Here is a 27776-nt window from a genome sequence, read left to right on the forward strand (position 1 = left end):
TGATGAGACTGGGCCTTCCCAGATTGAAGCCCTCACCTTGAACTCCTCTGGCGTAGAGTTATGCTCCTGCTACAGTTGTGTTGATATCATGTTTCTGCAAGATCGAAATTCCTGGATTACTCGGTGATACTGTGTACATACTGTATATTGTCTGTTTACCAATTGTCAACTGTCATTTTCAAGTAGAATGTTGAATTTTCTACAGCAAAGATACAAAGCCCAAAATAATTTGCAAGCACAACACAATGGTTTCAAATGTTTTTTGTTTTTATATTTCAGTAAAATCTACTTGAATACACTTTGAAACAAGAGTACAACAAAATAGAATATACTTCAAATGTTGAATATACAAACTAGTTCAGTCTGAACGCAAACATCTCTTTCTCCCTCTAAATCGGTTAACTAGGAAAGGCAAAATGCAGTGGACATGTCGGGTGGGGGGGTTATAAACTCATGCTGCCGAACAACCTGTCAATTTCAAATAGCTAGAAGTGAAGCGTCTAAAAGGGCAGTACAGGGTACCCAGGTCAGTTACTACAGATAAGGGAGGTGAGGAAGAGTTAACATCCCACTAGGAGAAACTCCAGGAATTCTGCGACAACAGTAAATCCATGGGCGAGACCAATCAGAAGGAACTCTTAAGAGCCTGACCTACACTGAGAAAACGATAACAAAATATGTGATTCTGTACTCCTCAGTAATACTGTGCTTGGTACAAGGTATTGTTCGTCAGAAAAATTATGCGAAAAAAAAAAAAAAGCTTGATTAGCTTATAAACAAACAAGAAGTCATCAAAACTAAGGCTGCTCTTGTTTTAAAATTCGTAAACTGTATAGTAGATATATACACATCAAGTCCCTTTTTCTTTACTTGCCTTCCAGGAGCCTAAAAGCGGTCTTTCCAAAAGTTCCTGGTGAGTGTGTGAGTGTGCGAGCGCATTGGTATGTGGCAGTGGTGTGACACTGAGTGTGAGTGGGGGGGAGACCGACATAGCACCTGGCACTGTCACACGAGTTCTGCACAGTGATAGTCAAACTAATTGCTGGTTTTACTTTGTCAATGCAAGAGAAACACACAGGCAAAAAAATAAAGAACGTTTCTATACAAAGTGTAACAAACTTCTTCCTCCCCTCCCAGTTCACATTCTGGTTCATTTGAATTATTTGCCTGCTGTAGTGTTGCGGTATCCCTTCCGATTTATCTTTCCAAGGAGAGACCGTTAAAATGTAGTGATCCCAGTTGGTCCCTTTGTCTAGACAAGTCTCTTCAAATGTCATTTGCCGGATTTCTATGTCTATGGGTTCCACTTTGGGAACCGGAGATCTGAGAAAAGAGGTGGACAAGCCCGAAAGAAGGGAGGCATGATGGGAACTTGAGTTTTCAAAGTGTCTCAAAGTATTTTCAATAATAAAAAGAACAAATAAAAATGTGGGGCCAACTTGTACTGTGCCCCCGCCCTCCCCTAGAGGCAAATAGGGGTGGTTGGGTGGGCTTTGATAGGTGTGTGTGTGTGTGTACGTAAGTCCACAAATCCCCCTTAAGTCTCTTTGTTTTTCTCAGCATTCCGGCTCTTCAGATTTGACAACGACAGTGCCGACCTCCACGCCTGCAACTTCTGATTGGGTGACGAGTGGCGTGACCTCGTTGGCGTCCTGGTTCACTCTGTCCGCCCCTGTATGGTTGGGCCCGGATAGGACCGGTATCACCTGGACCGCTGCCTGCTCCGCCCCAGTCCTCCCTCCCCCTCCCGCCACCGCCTCCCTGCTCTTGATGATGCTGCTGACGATGCGGGGCGCCACCACCGCCACTGTGGGATTGGCCGTCGTCATGGTAACCACCGGAGTCCCGCCCGCCTGCGACACCACCAGCTGATGGTGAAGCTGCTGATGATGATGCGTCTGCTGGGCGGGGACCGCCAACCTCATCACCTGGGTGCCGGGCGCCATGGAGACAGGGGTCAGGGCACGGACAGTGAGGGGGCCCCCCAGGAGACTGATGCCCTGGGAGGAGGCCCCGAAGCCAGACTTGGTCTGGAGCTGGCACTGGGCCAGCTGGTGGGCGGGGATGGTAATGATCTTGGCTAGCTGGACGGTGATCTTGTCTCCATTCTCCGCTGTGGCAGGGACCATGGTGGGGATTGTCTGGATCATGACCTGGAGGGGGGAGGGTCAAACACGTCACTTCCTGTTTAGCAATCTGACTGAATGGCTCCACACTGTGGTGGCTCAGTGTTGAGAAACTGAAGTGCACAGTGACCATTGTTTACCTTCTGCTGGGTGTTGGCGTTGCCCGTGGGCGAGGCGTTGGTGAGGAGGGTGTGGCCCGACGCCACCGTAGTCCCTTGAGCCTGCTGCACAGCAACTGTGGAGATTTTCTGGCCCATCGACGTCGTCATGACCACCGGCACCTGCATGGCGACCCGGACCGTCCTAAAAACGAGGGAGGGGGAGGGGTCAGTGACGAGGGGTCCGCCCTGTTTACAAGTCAACAGTGAGCCTACTAACTGGCACAAACACATCTATTGTTTTTGTTTAAAAAGACACAATTTTTGTTTTTGCATCACAACTCTTTTTCTAAAAACCATCAACCAATCATAAACAACCATACTTGGATATCAGCAGAGACAAAGATAAGATTTTGTTAATAGTTTCTTTATCGCTATAGAGCATTTATAGGAAACAACCAAAATAAAGTGACATTATCTCTTTGTAAATGCCATCTGAGGGGCATCAGTCTGTGGGAGGCTGGTACCTGGGTCCGGCTGCAGTGGGGATGATGGCTGTGTGAGAATGTTGCGTCTGGCTCCCGTCTGTCGCCGCAGAGACCGTCATTATCCGCTGGACTCCCGCCGCCAAGGCCCCTCCCCCTACCAGCGACGCCTTGCTACCCTTGATGACGGGGGAGTGGACCACAGCCCTCGCCCCACCCCGCAGGATGTTGGGCGTCTTGGAAAGCTCGACGGCGCTGAGCAGCGTTTCGGACGGGGGCGGGACCCGCTCGTAAGAGGCACACTCCTGGCCAATGAGATCATCGGAGTCCGCCTTGTCATCGTCGATGATGACAATGTTCTTGGGCATCTCCTTGAACTGGTACACCAGACGTTGACCTTCGACCTTGGCTAGGATGCCTCTCTGGTAGTAGTATCTGGATGGGAGAAGGGGCAGGAGGGTGGTGTTAAGGAGTTGGTAGAGGTGGAGACTAATCCCATGTTCAAAGTTGGTTTTCAAAACGGGCGTAGAAAAGCCACACAAGCGCACACTCCTCACCTGAGCGCCCGGCCCATGGTCTCGTAGTTCATGTCAGGCTTGTTCTTGTGCTTCCCCCACAGCTTGGACACAGCCTTGGAGTCCACCAGCTTGAAGATTCCCTTCTCCCTCTGAGTCCACTTGATGTACCTGGGACACGTGTTCTTGTCCTGGAGCAGGTCCAGCAAGAACTCCCACAGGTAGGTGGTGCTGCCCGCTGGGACACAAACACACAGGTTAACATTCCATGCTTATTTTCATGGCTGATGCTGTTGCTTGATACAAAATCAGTCATCATGACCAAGAGATGGCTGTTAAAATAAATTTCTGTTGGGTTGGCAACGGATAAAAAGGCCGGAAGTGTGTGTTCCACCTTTCCCCTCTCTGGGTTTCTTCTTAATGCCGAGGTCAAGTGATCCGTTGGGTATGGCTGCGTGGTGCGTCTTGGGTTTCCGCCCGGCTACAAGGACAGATGACCAATAAAGTTATTCAACCAGAATCGGATCAACGTCCAACCCCTCCTTGCTGTCTTGGCAGAAAGTAAACAGACTGATACAACTATGTCTAGTACGATACACAAGGACCATGAGGGCATTGCACCAACTTAGGATATGGTTTTAAGTCTTCCATACAGAAATGTTGCCTATTATAGGATGAGGTCCTGCCTCCCTGACAACCACAGGGAATGGGAGTATTCATTGGTTAGTTAGAATGAGAGATACATTATGGTCTGTTGTGTGGGCTGACCTTTCTTCCTCTTGACGGGCTCGTGGTCAGGTTCAGGCTCCAGGTCGGGCTCCTCGATGAGGGTGACCTCCATGGGGCAGTCATCCTCGCAGTCCTCCGTCGACACCTCCACCACAGTCTCAGTCATGGCGTCGGGCCGCATGGCGGCGTGCAGGAAGTCCGGTGTGGCCACGCATGCCGGCACAAACACATCTGGGGACGGCCAGAGGTGAGGGGGGAGAGGCAGGATTTGAATGTTGTTTTTGAAAAGCTTTTAAACGGCTGCATGGGCGGTGTTCCTATATGTGTGTGTGTGTGTGTGTGGGGGTCCTACCTGGACTGCGGTCCCCCCGCAGGCTGGAAGGTGAGTCCATATGCAGCAGGGCCTCTGCTGCTTCGATAGTCTTGTCTGAGCAGTGGATGCTGCTGCCATGGACAGATGCTTCCACTGAAACACACACACACACACACACACGTTAGAACCCGTGCACCGGAAGGGGGGCACACACTCATACAGGTAACAACCATATTAGCAATATTGTACACAACAGTAAAAACCTGCAACAGTGACGGCCACATTACTTGAACACAGATCGCTCAAATTCACTTGAGATTTCTGGTATAAAAAAACATTTTCAATCTACATCACAGTGAGAAACCTCTCAATGGTGCCCCCTAGTGACCTACAATACAATTGTACCTCTAGACTGATTTAGGATCAGCTCAATTTTTCCCAGTCCTGTCAGCCACTGTGACCTGCACAGCCTGACTGACGCTGAGACAGCAGACAGGCATCATGTTACCAGCCGTCCGTCCTCTGATCCCAACTGTTTGAAACAGTGCCTTCTTAGACATAGCCTTTCTTTCCTAATACCTGTCACTTAACTGTTAAGAGCTGAAATGTAGTGTGTGTGTGGGGGGGGAGGGGGATCCTTCCAGACTACTATGTAGACTGGGAAAGGAGGTGAGAAAGATGAGGAAGTGGGCCAGAGACAGCTCATGCAGCAGACTGAAGACTGGAACCCAGAACACCTGTTGCTGTCGTCAATCACTGAGGGAAATGGGAGGAGATGGGGTGGGGGCAATATCAGTTTACTTTCTACCCTGTCCTTGTTTGGATATCTGAGGGGAACAGAGGAGCTATCTTTAGGCTGTCTCAGTCATTCAGCCCTACACACACACACACACACACACACACACACAACATAGGAGAACACAGAGCAGCTATCCCATAGGCTGGACTGCCCTTGAAACCAGGCAGATCTGCAGAGATATTTCCACAATCGATTCGTTATGGTACTTTGAGTGCTGTTTGTTTGGTTATGTACTACATGCATAAATATTCATAACATGAGGAGCTAGTCTGAACACCACAGACAAATAAACAATGTAGTAAAAAAAAAAAACGGAAAAAAAAAAAAAAACGTGAACTGATACACGTGTGCATATACTACATTGTCATAATTCATCATGCTTCGTAAAAAAATGAGAAAGCTGGTACTAGTTTACCGAGCCGAGAATAGCCAGCTTGGACAAAAAGTAGTGCTGTCCCCTATGACTTCCGTGTTTACACTCTTCTCAGCCTTTCCCTCCAGTTCTCTTCGAAGACGCACTCAAATCCACCTGCCACTCAATACCCGCCCTGTGCACCATTGGCTACCTCTTCGCTTAGGACCCACCCCTCTTAAACAGCTTATTGGACGAAGGAAGTACTTCGAATGACTCGCTAAAGCCGTTGGACTAATGGTGCTGTCAATCATAGCGACGACCGCCTTGATGTATAACAATGCTTCCGCCATCAACTAAAACAAAATACTTAAAACAAAAAAACAATTCCTACAGAAATAACCTTTCAATCACTTACTACATGCAAACAATATGTATAAACTTGAACGCTAGATGGTAAATCCAAAAACTATGACCGGGACCCCTGCTGAAGCCACAAACTGCACGGGCCACGACAATCCCTCGTTTGGACAACGGGACCATTTTTGGCAATGAAATGTTGAAATGGAATAGAATAAAACAAGAGCATAAAATGACAGATAATTAACATAATGACCATTTCCCCAAACACGTAACCTCATGCTATGGTTAGAACGCTATGTCGCTTAGGGAAACTGTTGGTGGAACGTTATTCAATATGACCAGAAAAAAAAGATTTCCATTTGCAGCGGATAAGATCACAAAAGTGAAAACAGTGAAATCAAATACATGGGCACTGAATTTTAATTCAGTGGCCATTTACATTTTGATGAGAAATATTACAGATGTGTGGATAAAAATAAATAAATCTACATGCCCTTCCGACTCAGACAGCGTGGCAAAGACGTAGGAAAGACAACATCTTCCACACTTCCTGGTTTCTCAGCAGCTAGCTGTGAACCGTTATTCCGACAAATATCGAAAGCGTTATAGTGCATGCCGATGTGCAACAGACATTTTGTGCAGACTAGTCCAAGCTTGCAGAAAGACAGAATGAACAATACTTTATAGCAATTTAAGACGTGATGAAGAAATTCGGGAGAACGCCATGCATGTTGCTAGCCAAGGTGATTACTTCCTGATCTGCCCTCCATTACTTCACACAACTACTTAACGGATAAGAGCGCAGGGTTCGCCATAAACATAGGCAAGACACGTTACTAATCGCAAACTTGATGAGTTTTAAAGTAATTTCGTTACGTTACCTGCTCTGATGAGCAGATCGAGTTGGTTTGCGGGCCCCCCCTCATGCAGTGAAGTCGCCATGTTCTTCCCTTGCTGCAGATTCACATTGACTTAACTGAAATGCATTGGCAGCCACTATCTCAGATCACTCCGCCGTCACAGGAAATCTCAAATTCAGCTAAACGCATAACAGCCGCACTGCGGTGGAGAGATATCCTTCCGCGGCTAACACAGGAAATCCTCCGCCTCTTGCGTAGACTAGACGTCAACAGGAAGATAGCGACTACCTTCTAACATGACGATTCCTACATTATAATTTACCATCATTTACACTACGTTCAAGAATAGACAAGGTGGATTTTGACAAAGAAAAACTTCATGTCGGCTTCTTGATTCGTAAAATAAGGCTCTTAAAATAACATTAGGTTTCATGGTTTGTTTTCCTTCAAGATTTTCATACTCTTTTATAGATAGTTTTGGAGAGGAGTTACAAATTATGAGTGCTATGCTTACATAATTTGTAACTTTATTAATTTAATTTCTAAATTATTTTACGCTTTGATGTTAATAGACTTCTGCTTATTTCTTATTACAAGATGTGTTTAGGTAACTCAATACTGGTAGACAAGCAAGCAAGGCGTTGACTGTAGATGTCGATATGTCTAAGTGTCATTCTTATACAAATATTACTTGTGTAAAACTGGTTATTGTGCTTTTAATTATGTTGCGTGTGGATGTCCACACTGCCACTTACGCAATAAATAGAAAAGTATATTATCGAGCATGATTCTGACACTAACATTTATTTTATGTTTTACTACAAGGGAAAACCACAAGATGGCAGTGTCTACAGTGTAGCTGAATATGTGGTCAAAGTTTTTGTGGTCATACGTGAGTGACCTCGAGTTCTGCACATCTTCAACCTATCAGGTATATCCTATTGCTGAAGCAGTGGTGTAGATAGCAAAAATAAAGTGCCAACACTTTGCCATAGAAATTGGACTCGGACTGGGTGTATCTCACACCAGTAGTGTGTGTGCATGAGCGTGCGTGTTCACACATCCAGCTTCCTCTCACCTGTCTCCACCGTCTCAGTCTCCACCTCTTGCTCGTCCCCCACGTCATGCATCAGGTAAGTCCCGTCATCGTACACCAGTACCTGGGCTGAGAAGCACTGCTCCAACTCCTGCCCCAGCCCCGCGCCTGGAACCTCCTCTACAATCACTGCCTGGTACTCCCCTTCCACCTCCTCCTCTCCAGCCCCTGCTTCCACCTCCTCCTCGTAGGCCTCCCCCTCTACCTCGCCCTCTGCCTCGCCCTCCATCTCCACCTCAACTTCACACTGGCCCTCCTCCTTGAAAAATAAGGGATGGATGGAGGAGAAAGAGAGTGTCACAGTATGAAAACGGCCGTTGGACAGAGATATAAAATAAGCAAATAAACCGGGTAAACAAATATGTCCAAAAGAAAAAAGATGCAGCATAGAGAAACACCACCAATCATGTTCTTTTTGTTTATTTCAAATTGTAATACAAAATCTATCGTGAATGAGCACATTACCCCTATTTATCGAACGATCTAATTGAAAAATGTAATCCACTTCAGAGACGAGGGACAAGGTGTGTGTGTACATGTGCCTCACCTGTTGAGGGTCTTCCACTGCGGTTACATACTCCACCACCGCCCCTCCGCTGTCGACAAGCACCACTGAGGTCATGATGCATGCCCGTCCAGCCCTGGCTCAACGCCTGCCCCTCGCACTGGACCTTCTGTGTGGGTGCGCCCGGAAATACGCCCAGCCAACACCGGATCTCTGAAACAAAAAGTGGCATATGAGTTGCTTTGATAAATACCCACAGTGAAAGATTTAGAGACTAATTCGGTTTGGTAGCCACAACCTGGACGATAAACAACCTCGCAATCCCTATGCTCTCATCTGAGGACCCAATCAGAATGCAGTCCCAGGCTTCTGTAAGGCCTCCTACCTCCCCCTTCCCATCTCCTCTCTCTTGGCTACCCAACACAGGAAGTGCCTGTCTACTGAGTCAGGAATCAAAACTAAAACAGGAAGTTAGCTCAGTTACCTCCCTCTTGGTGTAGAGGATGACTCAGAGTGGGGGCTGGGGGGGGGGGGGACCATGGCAACCATTGCCATTAGCTACAGCGACGGCCTTCATTTCCTGCTTCGTAGTGCTCCGACAAGGGATGATCAGGCAGACAGGAGAGAGTACAAATCGCTCAAACACACACTTTTGTGAAAAGCACGGCAGGAAACTCACTGAAACTGAACCGTCAGCTCTTTCATCTTGTCTGGATCCAAACAGAACTCCCAGGAAAAGAGAAGGAGAGCACCATTTGTCCTCCTCTCACAGCTGTTGAGCCGCCTCTCCTCTGTCACAGTCACCAAACTCTGCCATCTATAATAGATAGGCCAGGCTGGTGTGATGTTCCCTGAGACTGACCCGGGATCTGTTCTAATGGAACCGCCTTCATTCATCAATTATTCATCAGCACACAGCTGAGACAGATCTGGGAACTGGCTCAGTCTGGAACAACCATGCACACTGTTGCTCTGGTTCCATGAGAGTGTGTGTGAGTGTGCGCAAAAACAACGAATATGTGTGAGAGAGGCAGAGAGTTTGTGTGTGTGGGTTTGTGTGTGCATGAGAAAAAGAGTGTATACTTGCAGTCGCAAGGCCTTGAAGATTGCATTGTCTGCAGGTTTCAATTCCATTGGCACTAAGATGATAACCACAGACGGGACCTTCATTAAAATGATGCTGTTGGAAAAGCGGATGCCAGCTCTCTGTTGATCTCTCTCTTTCCCACACTCTGTGCCTGGCTGTCTTTCCCGCTCTCTTCCTCTCCCAAACTCTATGGCTGCTTGTCTGTTTCTCTGTATCCATTTTTTTGTAGTCCTCACAAAAACTACCCTGCGCCCCAAAATAGATGTAGATAAGTTGTTAGTCTTAAAAGTTAGTTAATCTTTAAGCAATCTCTTTTTCTTTCCAATACAGATACACTCCTTTAAATACTGAGTCATTCCTTGGACAAAACAAGGTCTGAGACACTATCCCACTTTAGAGACGACCCACCCCTCCTTCACGCTCTGAACCAAGCCCAAAGGGCTTGACGAGCAAGTCTGCCAAACTAGACTTTCCACCACCAAACGGGTCCTACCAGACCTACAGGCCGGGGGCCAAGACAACAGCTCCATGACGCTGCCCATACAATCCCTTTGAAGGTTTTAGAAATCAACTTAGAACCAGGGAAATAAATTGCTAAAACCCCGAAGAGCAAGACTTGTGACACTGACAACGTTTACCACATCATCTTGGCTTGCTAATAGCAAGGGGAAGAAAAAAAGGTTAATCTAGGCTAATAAAACCTTGAGGTCATGAATCATTGATGAAGCCAGTTAGCGGTGTAGCACTAACTTGTAAAACTGTACATAAACATAGAATACAGGGAGGCCAGTAGGACCGAAACAAACCAACCACTTGCAGCAAGTTGGGTAACTTACCTTGAAGGAAAATACAGCCCATGATTCTATTACAGCAGTTAAGGGTTGCGATATTGAAAAGTAATTCCGTTTGCTAGGTGTCACCCAGTCTTATGACTGGTTGAATTCTTGCTGGGTCATCCTGACCAGGGAATAGGAAAATGTGTGTCCTGCTGTACGAGAGGATCATATGATATTCATGCTCAAATAGAGGGGGGGAGGGGAGGGGGGAGAGGATGGGAGAAATGTGGTCTCGCCAAAATGGATATTCTTCCACATTTCTCCCACCAGCCACATCTCCTCTTCAAATCTCTCATCTGCTGTCTTTGCATCCATCCATCCCTCCATCTCTCTTTTTCTCTGGCTCCTCTGGTTGCTCCATGCGGTAGAAAGAGCTTCTGAGGGCGACTCAGCACTTAGAACGAGCCCTGCCCCCAGATCACATGATGAGGGTGGAACACACACACACACAGTGTCACATGATCCAGCAACAACTGAGCTTTTGTTCAGACGGTTGCTAACGATACAACGCCCTGCCTTGTGTCGTGTCCTGTCATCTCCCTGAAGCTCACACACACACACACAGATGACTGACCATGCGAGTTTAAAATACACCCAGACATTTGCAATCATTTCAGTTTACACAACACGATAAACTCCTTCAAAGATTGTGGAATATTGATAAATAGTGACTGATAAACTATGACACACGCAGACCTATGCAACTATAATGCTATCATTAAAGCAAGGGTTAGACTCCATGTGGCCTCACCTTTCCCAGACTCTGTCCTGCCATGAACTCTCTACCTTAACAACAACAGTGATCTTGTCTGACTCTGAGCATAGTGAGACACACATAGGGTCTTTATTTCTCCCATCTCTAGCCTATTCCAGCACTGACCCCCCCCCCCCCCCCCCCCAAAAAAAAAACACCAACAGATTTAGTGTGATTTAATCTTCATTTGAAACCACACCTCACAGCTGCGGGGCTTTACTGAATTCAAAGAATGACCTTAATTTTTGGGGGGGGAAAAGACAAAAAACATTCCTCAAGAAGTTAACTTTTTGCACAAATACCCTAGTATAAGACTGAGTGAACTGCCATTGCTGTGACATTTGTGTAAATGATTTGATGTTCTCTTTAAAACAGCCTGGTGTATCAAAACGAGAAGTCTTAATGTCTCATCTTACGCCCAAGTGTGTGTGTGGTTATGTGTGTGAGAGAGACCTCCACACTTTGTAAACAGCAGTTCCGTTGTTCGACAAGTAAACCCAACACTGTTGCTTTCATAGCCCCATCCCCATGTTACCAAAGTAACCATCAGTCCTGCCACTGATCTCAGACGGATTTTTGGTCAAACAATAACGTTAACTAAACATTTATGCACAGACCAGCAAGCCTATAGCAAACATTACACAAGGCATTCAGCATTTCACCACAGTAGGGAAAGAGAGATAAGAGGGTTGGACTAATAGATGTTTAATGTCAGTTAGCCTACCCATGTGGCTTTGATTTCCATTCAAAATATAATTGGGCTTTTTGTGTTTATTGTACATGTTCTTCCGTCATTCTTAGTATAAGTATAAAAAAATATTTAAAAAATAATAAATAACAATACTGCAGTAGGATATAAATAATATTCCAAGACATATAAAATAGACAAATATAGGTGCAACTGAAGTTAAAATCGTTGTTTAATTGACTTACAGTTTATTTTGGTAGACTAGACAAGTATGCTCGATCGAAAACCTGAAACTTAACACACACATACAAACATCTGTGAGAATATCTGGCACCAAGCACATTTTTGAGATATGTTGGCTTTAGGTACTCTCTTTTAACAGAACACATCTTATATTTCCTAAAATATGCAAATGAAACTTGAAGTATCATTAGCCAACAAAGTAATTACAGATAGATAGCTACAACTGTATGCTTTTCAACATTGCCATCGTCGATAGAGTGTAACGTAATGTAATGTCAATGCCAACAACAACCACAACTTGGAAAAAAGCTAGCTAGCACTATCTATCTCAGTTTGGGGATAGCTATCGCCATATAGCTTGTTTAAAGGTCTAAGAGTTTGCTAGAAGAACAGTTCCAGTTGGCTATAAGAGTTTGTTTACATTCCTTTCTAATAAACGTGTTTACGAGTTCATGCAGACGGGCAATTGTTAGTGGTTAGCTAGCTAGCCACCTAGCTGAGCTGGCTTGTAGTACCACACGTCAATAAACAAGCTGCCCTTCCAAAAAGTCTGGCAAGCCAATTAACTAGTGCATGTCTTGCTATTGTGTAAAAAAAATTGACAGACCCGAGACACAGTTTGCAATTAAACCCGAGCTCATAAAAGTCATTTTGCTATGGAAAAACTAAAGCCAGGGCTTAGGCTAAAGAGATACATTCCAGGCAGTGACAGCAAAAACATGCCTCGCTTAATACTGTATTCCCAATTACAATAAAAACATTTTTAATATGTAGCTGGCTAGTTGGCTACACTGGCAAGCTGCAGCAGAAAACATGATCTGACAGACACAGGACCGAGGCAACCTGCTTACCTGGCTTAAAATGCTTCTTCAGCCCAATAAAAAGTGGTTTGATGATGAGGCGCCTTATTAATGCACACACAGGTAGCGTCTAGTAGCTGTATTGAAAGCAAACGTTATATGGCTAACTACGCCTAGGCTAACTTACTGTAGCTAGCTAGTTAGTCTCCAGTGGCAGTGGGTCTAGAGTTGACACCCCGTAGTAACCTAGTAGCTTGCTAGTTTCAGCTAGCTAACGAATGCGGAGTGGAGGATGAGAATCAACATGCCTCCGTAGCTGTAGTTATCCTATCCGGTTCATTTGCTTTTCAATAAAATAAGAAACACAATACATTGTTGTTCCAAACAGTAAACAAAGCCATTTTTCATGGAGGCTACTGCTTGTAGATGAGAAGATCCAGGTCAAAATCACGCACCCTGCCAGCGACTGACACACACATCGTGACGTCACGCTGAACGGCCACTGCCCCCCTCTGTTTCCAGAAATAACAACACACAATACTTCAGAAACGACCATCCAACAGAAATAATTTTTCCAATTAATTCCCTCTTTAAGTTTGACAGCAAGGGCATTTGCGACATGCTGGCTTTATGGAATTAATGTATACATGGCATATGAGACAGGCAACTTCATGCAGTGCACTGCAGTGTATGTATGTCCCACAGCATTGTTATATTGTTATGGTTATCTTTGAGCTTGTAAACTTGAATAAGCTGGGTTTACTTACCATAAACATTTAATTTTTCTCGAAATGGGAATAACTCTAACATGCATAGAATTGCATGTAGGCCTAAAACAAAGTATGTAGCACCATCTTCTGGTTAAATCAATGTTATTTTTGTTACAGAAACAATTGCCCACTGTTTAAATATTTATTCCAAGTGTCTAAACAAGAACATTGAAATATTGACTCACCCTGCAGGTGATTCAATGTGAGGTCAAGACATCTTCCTGTGATTCATTCAACAGTCAGGATTAGTGCAAAATAAGTTGATCACAAAATGTGTTATTTAAATGCATATTTACAGTTGTTTTTATTTATCTGTACAACATTCTATTGTGTGGCAAAAAAAACAAACAAAAAAATAAACACAAGTATCCTAACATACTCAATACTACTTTATATTTATATGATATTAAATATTATAGTCTAATGTTTAGGGTCCTTTGGAGACAATTGATTTACTTTTGTAGTTTATATTGTTTTCATAAAGGTTAGCAGTTAGCAGACGCCATTGCTTCATAAAACCATAATAGCCATTAAGGAACTGACATCACTTTTTACTTTGGGTATACAATCTATCAGACAACTTTAAATATGGTACTTTCAACAGTAAAGTGATTAACTTTTAATACATTCAATTGGTCATGTAAATAACTTTTAATACATTCAACTGGTCATGTGAATAAATTGTAATACTTTCAACTGGTCAAGTGAATACATTTGAATACAATCAACTGGCCACATGGATAACTGAATACAGTCAACTGGTCATGTTTATAAATATAAATACGTTCAATGAGTTTTGCAATGGCGGCACCTTGAGTTACTAAGTAGTAATTGGAACAAAAGGTCTAACTTCTAAACAAATCCTAAACAAAATGCCTATCCAAACCTTAGAAAAGTGCTAGACTATTAGCAGACAAAAAAGAGTACATGGTTTATTTGACCTATGGTTGACCACTGTCACATTAGTGTTGCTGACATTGGAACAGAGTAGAAGAACAAATCAGAGCTCATTCTAACGCTGTATGACTGTCCTGTTTCTGATTGACAGCTGGTGAAAGTTCCGGAAGGCACGTCTCTGTTCATCTCACGACTGGACTGAGATCACGGCCAGGCTATCAATGGCTGAGGAGAACAACAACAAAATAACAGGTTTGTTTAGAGGAAACTTCAACCAGTGCACTCTACTAGACCTACTCATGTACTATGGGGCCTAGTGTGTCGATCTGCTGTTCATAGAATTAGAATTAATTGAACGGACATTGCACCAAAATCCCAACCCAAATATTTTTTCTTCATAACAGATAAATGTAAAATACATGTCTATACAAGAATGAATAAATGAGTCCACCGTGAATACATTATTGAATATATCAAAGCTCTGATGCTACCGAATTCTGTTATGGGCTATTAGCTGTAATTGTTGCTGTATCCCATTCCAGAATTAGAGGAAGATGTCCGTTCTGCAGATTCAAATTCTATGTCTTTTTGTCTATTTACCTTCACAACTGTACTATTACATCACAGAGCAGCCTCTTTTTATTGGATTGGCCATCTCCTGTGATGCTGTGGGCATAGGCAGAAATGAAATGGTCTGTTTTTACTAACTTTATACGTAAATTTGATCACAAATTTCTTAGGTTTTGGTCATGTTTTTCATCGTTTCCATGAGCCTTGTGAATTAGGTGGTAGGTTGACAGGCTCACAGTATTCGATAATAAAAAAAAAAATTATATGTATATATATAAATAAAGCATCTTTTAGCGCCAATTGCACACTAAGCTATTATTGTACAACACTGAATAATGCCTGCCAGTTCCCACTGGTCAGAAGTAAAACGGAAGTCTTATTGACTTTCCAGGCCAATAGCAGCAAAGTAACAGACTAGTGTGAGCTATGGCATATTTTACCTAGCCCTGCCATGGGTGTTCCCTCCTCCTTGGCTTCCTCCGCCATCTCCACGGCTCCCTCGGAGGTGCTCTCCTCGAGCAAGGTCTCCACTGCCTCCTCCTCCACCTGGACATCCGCCTCCTGGACTTCTGTGCCTTGCACAGCTTCCTCCTCCACCCCACGTGGCACCACCTCCGCCTCCACAACCAGGGGTTCCGCCGCCTCCGAGGCCGGGCCAGTGCTGTGGCAGGAGTGGCAGTGCTCTGCAGCTGAGATCTCCGGAGCTGGCTCAGCTTCCTCTACTGTCGCTCCCGGCAGGACCTCCAGGGCGGCACTGACCGAGGCCGCTGCCAGGTGGGCCGCCGCTATGATGAGGGCTTCTGCCTCGGATATGGCCTCGGCCACCTCAGCCGCCTCCCGGGCTGGTTCTGCAGACTCCTCCACAGCAGACGCAGCTTCAGTTGGCTCTTCAATTGCTGTGGCTTCCTCCACTGCAACAACCTCAAGAGCCGGTGCCTCAAGAGCTGGTGCCTCAACCGCTGGTTCCTCAGCCTCTCCCACCTCTTCCACTAAAGGAGCGGAGGCTGGAGCCTCCTCAGGGAGGGGGGCAGCTTTCTCCTCTGCCTCATCATCTGCAGCAGAAACACCCGCAGCAGTGGTCTCCACCTCCACAACCAGAACTACTTCCTGCGGTTCAGAGGTCACTTCCGCCTCCGCCGCTTCTTCTGCACCTGCGTCATCAAGAACAGCCTCTTCAGGCCTGGGCTCCTCCATCTCCCCAACAGCGGAGGCCTCGACCGGCGCTTCCTCTTCAGCCACCACCACTTCTTCCTTGACTGTCTCTAGAACTTCCAGGGATTCTGGAACATCCAGGGCATTCTCCTCCAGGTGTCGCACGGCGCTAGCGATCCTCGTCTCACCCACGGATGCTGCTGCGATTTCCACTGTGGAGCTGGTCAGGATCTTCACAGCCGTCAGGATGTCAGAGACCGTCCCTGGGACCAAGGAAGAGGATGTGGCTAGGTTAGCGGTAGTGGAGGCAGTAGCACAAAGACTACATTTCTAATTCCCCGTTTTATTTACTATAGACAAAAACGCTAGTTATGCATTACACTACTACACTTAACGTTGGTCTTTGTCATGCTTGTTTTGTTTGAGATATTTTTGTGGTGTCACAGTGGCAACATTATCAACAGGGTTTTCATGTTTCACCTCTGCAGTAAAGTAAGTGACAATATTCTAGTATGGATGGGTACCTACACAGCACGGTCATTGAACATCCACATGGCACTCACCTCGCCCGCCGCTCCACCAAGGGGGTGGCACATGGGGGATGGCACAGGGACGTCTCTGGGGCTCTACAGGGGACTGCCAAGCCATTTCATGCTCCATCTTATATTATACATTATATAACATCAACATGACATCCACCTAACACAAGAGGGCATTAGTATGAAATGGCACCAGTGTAAGCATTCATCCTTCAGACCAGCAGGAGGAGTAGCAAGGCTGAGGCTTTTGGCAAAACTGTTGACAATACTGGAACTAGTCTTTTCTCCTATGGAAGGAACGTTTTATTATCTATGCTATGCCATCACTTGCATGAGAAGTATCTGTGGTCAATATATGGTTTAAAAGATGTCCACAAGGCAAATCTGTAAATAGAATTGTTGTGCAATAAAGAAGGATATGAAAACATCTCTCCACAGAGAGAGGTAAGTGTGGTTAAAGGAACTGGAATTAGTTTAGGTTCCAAGGACCCGTTTAACAGGTTCAGACCTGTCAAACCCAGCTGCTGTAGCCAGCGCTATTTGTGCAGTCACTTTTAAACTACGGTAGTGTATTTCAGGACTAACAAAGAAAATATACCAATTTGTGCCATAAATGTCCCTAAATAGATATCTACATGTTACATACTTCACTGTATAACATAGTAGCAGTATAACAGGGAATGTCCAAGTCATCCATAGGAGCATGAACAAGGCAGACATCAGCTCTATCAACACTACAGGAAGGGGGATAGCAGATCAGTAAGGTGTCTAATAGGCAACAAAATACAATCCTAAACTAGGAGCATTGTAGCAGTGTGGGTGGGTGTAGACTGGATAGGCTGAAAGGAACCAGTTGCCTTCTGAACTGGTAAACTGGTGTGGTTGTAAATGTTTAACAAAAAAATGCTTTTACATAATGCCAACATTAAGAAATTGATTTGAAGATGTCAGGCTGTAGAACATCGTGCCCTAAAAGAGCATACCCCAAGGTAAGGAAGAAAAATCTGTTACATCATAAAAAGCAATATTAAGTGCATTGTATATGCATGCAGTAAAAAAATGCAATTGAGGACGAGATGTCATGACGTCTTTATTGAATGACTTAAATGTCCTTATTTAGTCAGCAAAACATTCTCTAGATTAACACGATAGCGCATTACTTGGTCATGGCGACAATATACCAGACAGTAAAAAAATTCCAACGTTGGTAGAGAACAGATGTTTGGGGGAGGCTCATGAAAGTTTCCTAGATCTTTCCTTTCACAGATAAAAGATGACAAGAAAAAAATAAAGAAAATGGCTTAGACTCTAGAGGTTGGAGAGAGAAGTGTGAGGTGATTGAAACCCACCTGTTGTGGCACAAAGAAGTGTGTCACTTGTTAGAGTGTCATACGTGCCTGACGTGTGTGTGTGTGCGCGTGTGTGTGAAGCGCCTTGGTTACAGGAGGGCTTGAGTGCAGTGTATGAGTTGTGGACTGATCGCAGTTACACGTATAAGCACTCCACAAGAGGCAAAGGCGGGTAGAGTAAAAAACATTAAGATAATCCCTAAAGTCAGGTGAAGTAAACTGAAGGGAGACTGGCATCAGTTCTGTAAACTGCTGGTAAGGTTTGACGGTTTTACTGGAAGTCATCTCATCCCAAGCACTGATCTAAGATCAGCTTATTTCAACAATTACTAAAGGGCTCAGCTTGGCATTAGGGTAGGGGAAACTGATCTTAGGTCTGTGCTTGGATGAGTGAATGACTTATCCCTGGAGTAGAAGTACAGAATGTGACATAGAAGGGTCTGACAGGGACGCTCATTATATACAGTACCAGGAAGTACACCCGGGAGCCAGACAATAGTTTTATACGGTTCCATTTACAAAAAAAGTTGCGCTTGGCTCCCATTGGATATCCACTACTCCCCTAAGTAATTGAGCTGTATGACATCTCCGTCAAAACCTTGTTCATCTCATTCTAGAAAGGTGTGAGAGCAGCACTGTGGGAGAGAGGAAGAGAAGGCTGAAGCAGAGAGGAAGGCTCAGGAGCAAGAGCTAACAGGTTTTTTGGTCACATTTCACAATAAAATGCAGCAGAATTAGCAAGCCGTTTCATTCCCTTATTTTATGAAATCCAATGGATACAATTATTTTTGCATAAAAACCTTCACCTGCTTCGTGTCTTCAGGTAGCTGGAGTTCCCTGCACTTTGAATTGTCATTACGAATCAAACTGAGTGCAAACTGATTTAAATTGCATGAAATCCTGCAGCCCAATTAGTGCAAGAAGTCATGTTCCCCCATTTAGTCAAAGTAAAGGAAATAAAAGGTGCCATTTTGTGTCCTAGGATTTAAGGGGCACATACATCTTTACAGCTGTTACTCAGTGACTCAGGACAACTGTACTGTATACATTCAAAACTCCTCCACTTCCAATCCCTAAAACCCTCTTCTTTACACTCCTCCTAAAAACTGTTTGTGAATGTGATAAGTAGCCCAAACTGTAAAAAACGGCTCTAGATTTGCCCAGATAAGAATCAGCATAAACTAAAGTGTCCTCACAGAATAAAAGTCCACCTCTGCAGTTTATTGTCAGATGTTGTAGATTTGGGTCTGGGGATTGGGTAGAGCAGGGTAAGGGGGAGGGGACACCAAGACTAACCCAACCCCGTCCTCTAGGTTAACCTTTAACCTCTGACCCCACCCCCGTCTATGCTGCGACCTCAGCGGCGGGCGCCACCTCGGCCTCAGGGGCAGGGGCGGTCTCAGCAGGGGGGGCGACTTCCTCTACGACCGTACCCGCACTCTCCTCTGCAGGGGCCTCGGCGGGCGCCACATCCTCCACGGCGACGGATTCCACAACAACGGGAGCTTCGACAACGGCCTCCACGGCAACGGGAGCTTCGACCACCGCCTCTGGTGCTGCCTCCTCCACCACCACAACGACAGGCTCGGCAACGGCCTCTACAACAGCCTCGACGACTGGCTCAGCCGCAACCTCTGCAACGACCTCTGCAACCACTTCGGACGCCGGCGCTTCAGCTGCTGGGGTCTCTACGGCAACCGCTTCAACGACAGCCTCGGCAACAACCTCAGCAACGGGCTCTGGTGCAGCAGCAGTCTCCGCTACTGGTTCTTCTACAGCAGCAACAGCCTCTACGACCACCTCGGCGGCCGGGACCTCTACCGGAGCTGATTCAGCAGGAGCTTCTACGGCCACGGCCACCGGTGCTGCCTCTGCTGCTGGTACAAGAGGAAACGGAGAGAGTGAGGAGGGGGGGTCAGAGAGGATGCCCTGGCAGCTAGGACACATGCCAGCCAGAAGATTAGCACTAATATGACTAGCCATCAGTGGATCAGTGGCAGGAGAAGACCAGGTCAGCACCATACCCAAAAGGTCAAAAGGCGAGAACCATTTTAAAAGGGGCTTAGCGAAAAGGTTTTAAAACTTCAAATGAAATTAGTGAGGATGAGCTCAAAACAACCAGGTGGCAGAAATACATTTTCAGACAGAACAAGGCCAAAGACTAGGTCCAAGCCTCAGTTGACCTCCCATTTAGGCATGTACACAACTGGCACACCTCAACATGCAAATGCAATTAACAGTCAACACTGACAGATTTATTTCTATTACATTTAATAATTGTTGTCCAAAGACCTACAACAAGCAACACATCTTAGGTAGAATAGGGGGGTGATAGGAGGATGTCGGTCAGTAGCCGGAAAGATCCACGACAATTCAAGTGTTGTTTTTGTTTATTAGAACGAGCTTGGATCATTTAACAAATCAAAGCGGTTTGGTCAGATGAGTGTAGCACATGGGTTACAAACATCCTTATATACAATGAATAGACAAGTAGAAATATAGTTTCCACAGAATGTTTCCTTAAAAAGGCACAGCATGGGGTCAGCAAGTTTGTATATTTGAAAGACTACACCTGTCAATATCGTAAGTAATTTAAGCATTTTCCTGCATAATTTCTCTTCACTGACCCGTCAGTCTGAACAGGTGAGACCTTTATATGTGGACTGGAAGGCGCTCTACAACATGACCTCTTGACCTCAGAGGGAGAGAAGCGTCTCTCATACCAAAGCTCTACGTATCAGTGGGGAGAGATTCAAAAGACGGACAAAAGAAAGTTGAGAACAAATTTTTGGTTTGGTGTGCATTCTATGGAGAGTTGAAGATAAGCACTTGAAAAAACATCAAGGACATTTTTTATCAAAGTTCAGAGTACAGAACTTTTTTCTCCCCTTTTATGCACAAGCAAGGTTTAACTTCCAGATATGCAGAGCCCCTGTGGACTCAAATATGCACATTACAAAAGGGCTTTTATGTGTTGAGAGGCATTGCTATGGCTGTGAAGGTCATGTTGGCAACAGGTCTCCTTCGCATGGCAAGTTATGTAATTGGGTGGAGTACTGGCATGCTGGGTAGGGATTGGTAAAAATGCACGAGAGGGGTGTGATGAGCAGAAGGTTAGTGACTAGTTAAGAAAAACAAAATGGCTTTCACCATGAAGTATGAATGAGGACTACCTCCTCAGGAATGTGTGAAGAGAAAAGCCAAAGGGAATGCAGTCCACACGTTAGCACTGACATGCGCTTACAGAAAATACTCACCCTCTTCCGCACCTGGAACACAGACAGACACAAACACAGTTTAAAGTGGCATCTCAGGTTGTGTATTTGTGGTATGGGTGAGCCTTTGTATCCATGTGAACCCGTGAGAGGGAGTCAACTCTGACCAAGAGCAGTCTGCCCGGGCTCTCTCCCACAACACCCTCGGGTACGTAGACAAACTAATCACTGACGTATCGACTTTGACAGGCCAGATAAATGTGATTCAGATTGATCAGTCTACCATGTTGGCTTTGGGTTCCACCGCCAAAACATTTCGCCTTGCCCAGCGATGAAAAATCCCCTTTGCCATTTCACAATTGCCAAATGAAAACAGCTAGGCTTGGCTTACGAGCACCATGCTAGTTGTACGTAAAATTCCTTGTCCCTGACATAACCCTCTTAAAAGCTTCTCTATTTTGGAATGTGTGTTTTAATTGGTATATCATTACAAGTTTCATTAAATAGGTGAAAAGGAATATGTGTGCAGTACTCACTCTTTGTACTGGGGACTGCTGCGCTGTCACCATTCACTGTCTTGTAGGCCTGTGGGGGACAGGGAGGAATGTCAAGAGGACACTTTACTTTCCATAGAAACAAACCTAATAAATGCCACCAGTACTACCCACTTCCTTAACTATACCCAAACAAGCCTTTTATCAACATCAAATCAAATTTATTTGTATAGCCCTTTTTACACGCAAGCATGTCACAGAGGGCTTCACATATGCCCATAGAACTGCCCCTCAACCAACCTAAACCCTCAAGGAAGACAAGGAAAAACTCCCCAAAAACTCTCAACAGGAGAAAAAAAAATGGACATATTTACATTCATAAATTAAACAGGTTGGTGTTTAAAGAACATCTAGTTAAAGTCAAGAAAACTGCCCTATACATTGTTGGCTAACCTAGACAGGCACTTGTTACAATAACGGGGTCTACAGAAACAAAGACCCAATTGTGCTCTTCCACAGCCTGATCTATGGTAACGTCTAGGCTTGTTCCATGACAACAGTCACCACTGAGACCAGTCTCTGAGGGGTGAGCGCTGTGCAAATACACCATAGGCTTCTACTATGACACAAAATGGCCACCCAGACACCACAAATGTGCTGGTGGAAGTTTGGCAAATGACATCCGACTGTTACTCTTTTAAAAGTAATTTTATGACTACATTTGTAGTCTCTCTTTATCTCTCAATCTTTGCTACAGATTCAGAACAGCCCTGTAAAAATGTTGGGAGATGACAAACTGGCGACGACACAAAAGGGCTGTACTTACGTAGACTGCAGCAGCAGTGAGGCCTCCACCACACAGCACGACGTACACCACATTTGAGGATCCACCAGGGATCCCGAAGGACATCTGCCGTGCTGGAACAACTGAGGACAACGTGGATGAGTGGGGGGCAAAGTTAGGGGACGGACCAGGAACCAAACACAATCACAGCTGCATTTTACAGAGAATACAGTAAGTGAGTCTTTTTCATACACACTTGTTTTTGTGAATTGTGTACCACAAATTATTCTATGGAGCCTTATCAGCTGTGAACAATGGCCGGGTTTCCCAGATCCGTTAAGAAGCTCTTAGCGTTTAACGAATTTGGGAAACTCGGCCAATATGAATAGAGAAGATTGGTGGACACCTGTGCCCAGTCCATATAAAACGCACAGATATATGGAGGTAATACGCTTTTGAGAAGATTCCATCTTTAGTATGGGTAAATGCTGGGTAAGCCTCCTACTTAAAATCTCAATGCTTCAAAACATGATTTAGTTATGAGCTAATCAGGAGGTAGCAGGTCATTACAGTCCACCTGTGCCTGAAGACAGCCGTATTTTGGTACGTCAACAAGCCTACCGATCCTTTAATCTAATTAAGAAGGGTGCTACGCCAGTCATTTCCAACACCAGAGTGGAAAGTGTTCCCATAAGCCGAGCTGGACACATTTACATCCCAAATTTCTAACAAAGATTCCTTGTTTGAATTTTAGAGAACCAGCCCATCGTGCCCCACCATACGCGATGAGGGTTCTCCTTTCCTGCAGTCATCTACCAACTCATCTCATTAGTGTCATTATACCATACTTTACCCCTATCTTCGACAAGTACGCTAGTCTATTTTGTAAGTATTGTGCAGAGGAGCTTAGAACATTGCACTTGAAAACGCATTGGAAAGTCAAGGCCCTGGTAAATCTCATAATGGGCTGTTGTTGTTGTTGTTGTTGATCGTGATTGTATTCGGAAGCCAGGTCAGAAACCCTGCTTTGCCTGCTTATGGGATTGGTACCAGTGCATTAAGGCTCTTCCATAAATAAAACCTCCTAGCACTACCTTCACCCAAACACTGGCTAAGCTATGTACCCAGAGATGCAGCGCACACACATCCATGCAAACATCTACACCCACAGACACACACTGTAGACTACACTTTTTGGTCACTATATAAACCCTTTGAATGGATCTGTATTTTTTATATAAACACATATGGCCTCTGCTGTAATGCACAGTATACTGTATTCCTGCAGTACATAAGGAATTGGTTTAAAAGTTCAAGTGGAGGCTTGAGGTCAGATTTCTCAAACGAAAAAGGTCAGCATGGAATCCTACGCAACAGTGACACACAGAAGCACACACTTTCTATATGAGGCACTATACGTGTGTCGTGGAAGCGCACCAGCCTAGTCTGAACAGCAACAAGGGAACACAATGTACAACAGGCTAACCCAGCCCCCCCCCCCCCCCTTGCTCAATCCCTCCTATCTGACATGTTTCATGGTATCGCATTTCATCCTACACCTCTGCAGAGCACACACACTTACAAGGCATTCTCCCCAAGCGCGCGCACCCACTATTCCAATAGATTGTATTACGGCATACATTTTTAGAGCAGACTACTACATTTACATTTACATTTAGTCATTTAGCAGACGCTCTTATCCAGAGCGACTTACAGTAAGTACAGGGACATTCCCCCCGAGGCAAGTAGGGTGAAGTGCCTTGCCCAAGGACACAACGTCAGTTGGCATGACCGGGAATCGAACTGGCAACCTTCGGATTACTAGCCCGATTCCCTCACCGCTCAGCCACCTGACTCCTCGCTTTCATTCAGCCCCAAATGCAACACCACCATATAATTGCCTCTCATTACTGACTCCCAGTCCTCCACCTCTCTCCTTCTCATATTAAGATCCGCCCAGGGTTAATCTGATCACAGATCAGTGACAACTTTGACAATGGTGACATTGCCATCAGCTCTGACCCTGCAACACTAATACCTGTGACAGTACTGTTGCCTGGGAAGTCCAAGTGCAGTTATATATACAGGTAAGCAGTTAATCTGTGGCAGAGGTCAAACATGTCAGACAGGACACGCATGTGCCCTCTTCACGGTCAGCCTGTCAGTCTCTCCCTCCCCTGGCAACTGGCGTAATGTCAAACAAGTAACATGGCCAACATGACGTGTGCGATGTATGCATGTACACAAGGAAAGTGCAGGCAAGGGGAAATACGTAACATGCTAGGCCTGGCCAGGCTGAAGCTAGGCCCCTAGGCCGCCAAGGAGACAGTTATGTAAAGCAAGGGCAGATTCTGGCTGCTCCTTCTACTGAATAGAAGCCATTTTCTCCCTCTTTTGCACACATGTGCTCACATACAACTGTGTAGTCTCGCACACACACAAGCACAGGCACACTGAAGCCTTCCATGTCAGAAACATCAATATGAACATGAGTCAGCAAAGTAACCTGTGGTCAATTTTACTTGCGCAGAAAGAAAACGTGCTTCAAAGTCCAAGTGAGTTGGATTCACTTAGCTGTTTGCAGCTTGTGAGGTTCTACTACAAAAACAGGAAATTGATATACCATAAGGGCCCCAATGGCCCCCGAGAAAACATCACATTAATACGAGAACATTATGTGAATGGACGATCCACGAAATATTGAACGGGGTATTCTAAAAATACATGCCAAATCCTACAATCCCTGAGCCTGTGTACAATGTGGTCTCATTATCAACACATTCATCTATATATTTATGAGATTTTTCTAAACGGATACAATATATTTGACGTTTTGTTCCAAATATGGAGGCGCACGAAACTTGACGCTCAAGTTATAGCACACATTCTGCTTTGTTCCATATAATCCATACACTAGCTCTCGGACACACGTCCCCCCCCCGCATGCGAACATCCTCGGACATTTGATCTAATTAATTTTTCATAAACGACGAAGTTGTGACATTGCACGACGTTTCGTCCAATCTCATTTGACGCCATTCGTTATGTAAAAATGTCGAAAATCTTAGTGATGTGCGGTTTTTTAAATCTTTGTGCAGTAAGAACTGCGTGTTCCAAAAAGCAGGACACACCTCCTTTTGAAAAGGGGGCGTCCTGCCTGAACAACCACCGAACTAGGCCTAATGGTATATCGACATTCAATGCCACTCTTCTTGCATTTTTAAATAGTAACAATATATTTTAATAACATTTGACACAATATATCATTTTATTATGACTTCGTGTATGACACGGATGCAGTGCAGTGGCAACACGTTAAACAGTGCAATATTGAGGGACAAATGTGGGACAAACAACTCGAAAGATCACATTTGAGTGAATGGAACGAGTGTAAAAACATTCGACATTTAAATGAATTTCGATGCACTGATCTGGACCTATGCAGACAGAGACGCATTATACGTCGAGATGCACAACAGGCACTTCTAACAAATCTATTTATTGCCGTCGATATGAACAAAAACTCACCATTTCTGGATGAGGGTGTAATTGTCTTTCGTGCCAGAGGCCCGAGTCTCTGTATTGCCCGTCTGCAGAACATTTCTGTTCGGTTTCAGTGTGCGATGCGTGCCTTCAATAAGAGAGTCGAGGGATGAGTGGCGTCTGCGCACGCTGACTGAGGCGATGCTGGGAGACTGGAAACTCTCAGGATGGGGCAACCCCCCTTCCTTTTATAGCCTAAACGTCACTCCCTTGCAGGCGAAAGGGCAAAATAACACGTGGTTTTGGGGACTGACAAAATAGAGATAATTTTCCGGGTTGGAAACATCTGCATATTTTTGTTTTTTAAAGTGAAGTGTTAGGGGTTTGTGCAAGGTTCCAGAACATCTTATCGGACCATGAAGAGACTTCTAAGGTTTTGCACAGGTAGCACGCTCAGTCATGAGCCGGTTAGGCTATCTGTCACAGACAATTATACATTTTGATTATGCACATTAAATCGTCATAGCCGTGTTTTCAGAATGAATGGGCCGGTGTCCAGCTTCTTTTCTGCTAAATCCTAGTCAACAAACTGCCCCCTGCGATGTTTAAGGGAATTAGGGGCCTTCTTCTCTCGGAGGCTTGGGATAGTGGAAGGTCATGCACAGAGTCCATGTTAATGATATAAGACTTGGCTGCTGTGGGCCCACATCTGCGTGCTCAGCTTTGACTTCCAGGCCTCACGCTGACGGTAGGTCCTATGATAATGCACGGGAGAGGACAGTCAGACGAGAATCGTTGAGTCTTGACGCGAGGTCAACGTGTATTTACTAGTATCCGCGCACGCAACCAGACTTTCTACAGGAGGATCAAATTAATGTATTCAGTTGAATACATTTCCCTGTGTTTAAAGGCAGGGTATGCAATGTTGAGAAGCACTTTTTGTAATATTTGCCGAAAGTAACTTCGCGTCTTGATAGCAACCAATATATCTAAAGGGTTGACTGTAACATGAAATCAGTGGGCGTCGCAATACTGTAATAAACATGACCAATCATTAAGGGGTACCCTGACTATTGATTGGACGGGCTACCTGTCTGTCTACCTTACCTGCATGCACTCTGCCCCTCCACTCAATGCTTGTTACTGTAGTTGTGTGGGAGTGGCTTTGAAGGGAGGTGGGATATTTTGGTTTGAATCATGTCAAAAATAAGCTAAAATAGCCCTTAAGAAATACATTGCTATTTGTTATGGTGCCGGAGCCAGCTGTCCTCTCAGTCCATTATGCCTCTGAACAAGATACTACACACAGTGAACACCAGACAAGACTTGATTGATCCTCACATGGGACAGGGGCGTATCTAGGATCTGACCTTTAGGGGGGCTCAGCCCCCAATGAGAATGTGACATGGATACAGTACCTTGCAAAAGTGTTAAACCCCCTTGCTAATTTCACTGAGTAAGAATTCTTACATTTATTTATTATTATGCAAAATATTGAATGAATGAAAACTAAGAAAGTCCCTTTCTTCATAAACTACTAGCATCAAATGAAATGATGTGTCAACAATAAATAAACATTGTTTTAACACGTTAGAGCACTACAACGTATTTAAGATAATAATAATTCATAATAATTCTATTATTATTTTTAGGGGTGCTGAAATTTAGGTGTACTTGATCACCCCTAAAAAAAAGTCTAAAATTGCCACTGTGTTGGGAAATTTGGGGTTTTCAGCAGCAGACAGGCGAAAGATAAAAAGTAAAACAGTAATGAATATGAAGAAAATAAATCCTCCTTTCCAACACCGCTTCCAGACTGTCCCAACGACATAACCGGTCTTCCTCACCAGCTTGTAGTCTGTTGGTCTCCCCAG

General features: G+C 44.8%; 2 protein-coding genes across 11 annotated transcripts; both read right to left on the minus strand.

Annotated features, from left to right (window-relative positions):
- Positions 1–246: 246 nt before the first annotated feature.
- On the minus strand, positions 247–13099 carry elf2b (E74-like factor 2b (ets domain transcription factor)). 5 transcript variants are annotated; one of them, XM_062477718.1, is made up of 10 exons: positions 12701–13099; positions 8284–8454; positions 7719–7995; positions 4306–4419; positions 3993–4184; positions 3619–3705; positions 3267–3462; positions 2752–3144; positions 2267–2429; positions 247–2153 (listed from the first exon to the last, which is right to left on the minus strand). In XM_062477718.1, the coding sequence occupies exons 2-10, from the start codon at positions 8356–8358 to the stop codon at positions 1557–1559; spliced, it is 2094 nt and encodes a 697-aa protein (XP_062333702.1). In that variant the 5' UTR covers positions 8359–8454; positions 12701–13099; the 3' UTR covers positions 247–1556. The 5 variants fall into 5 exon arrangements, with proteins under 5 accessions (XP_062333702.1, XP_062333703.1, XP_062333704.1 ...); XM_062477719.1 differs by lacking the exon at positions 12701–13099 and adding an exon at positions 10165–10524; XM_062477720.1 differs by lacking the exon at positions 12701–13099 and adding an exon at positions 8726–9966.
- A 596-nt stretch (positions 13100–13695) lies between these two features.
- Positions 13696–26135, minus strand: mgarpb (mitochondria localized glutamic acid rich protein b). 6 transcript variants are annotated; one of them, XM_062477605.1, is made up of 8 exons: positions 25948–26135; positions 22462–22562; positions 21678–21726; positions 21184–21195; positions 19360–19800; positions 15327–16301; positions 14917–14982; positions 13696–14541 (listed from the first exon to the last, which is right to left on the minus strand). In XM_062477605.1, the coding sequence occupies exons 1-7, from the start codon at positions 26018–26020 to the stop codon at positions 14933–14935; spliced, it is 1701 nt and encodes a 566-aa protein (XP_062333589.1). In that variant the 5' UTR covers positions 26021–26135; the 3' UTR covers positions 13696–14541; positions 14917–14932. The 6 variants fall into 6 exon arrangements, with proteins under 6 accessions (XP_062333589.1, XP_062333588.1, XP_062333593.1 ...); XM_062477604.1 differs by having other exon boundaries at positions 19360–19803; XM_062477609.1 differs by lacking the exon at positions 21184–21195 and having other exon boundaries at positions 19360–19797.
- Positions 26136–27776: the final 1641 nt, after the last annotated feature.

Source organism: Osmerus eperlanus, chromosome 14 (genome assembly GCF_963692335.1).
Source record: "Osmerus eperlanus chromosome 14, fOsmEpe2.1, whole genome shotgun sequence".
In the NCBI taxonomy this organism is placed as follows: domain Eukaryota; kingdom Metazoa; phylum Chordata; class Actinopteri; order Osmeriformes; family Osmeridae; genus Osmerus; species Osmerus eperlanus.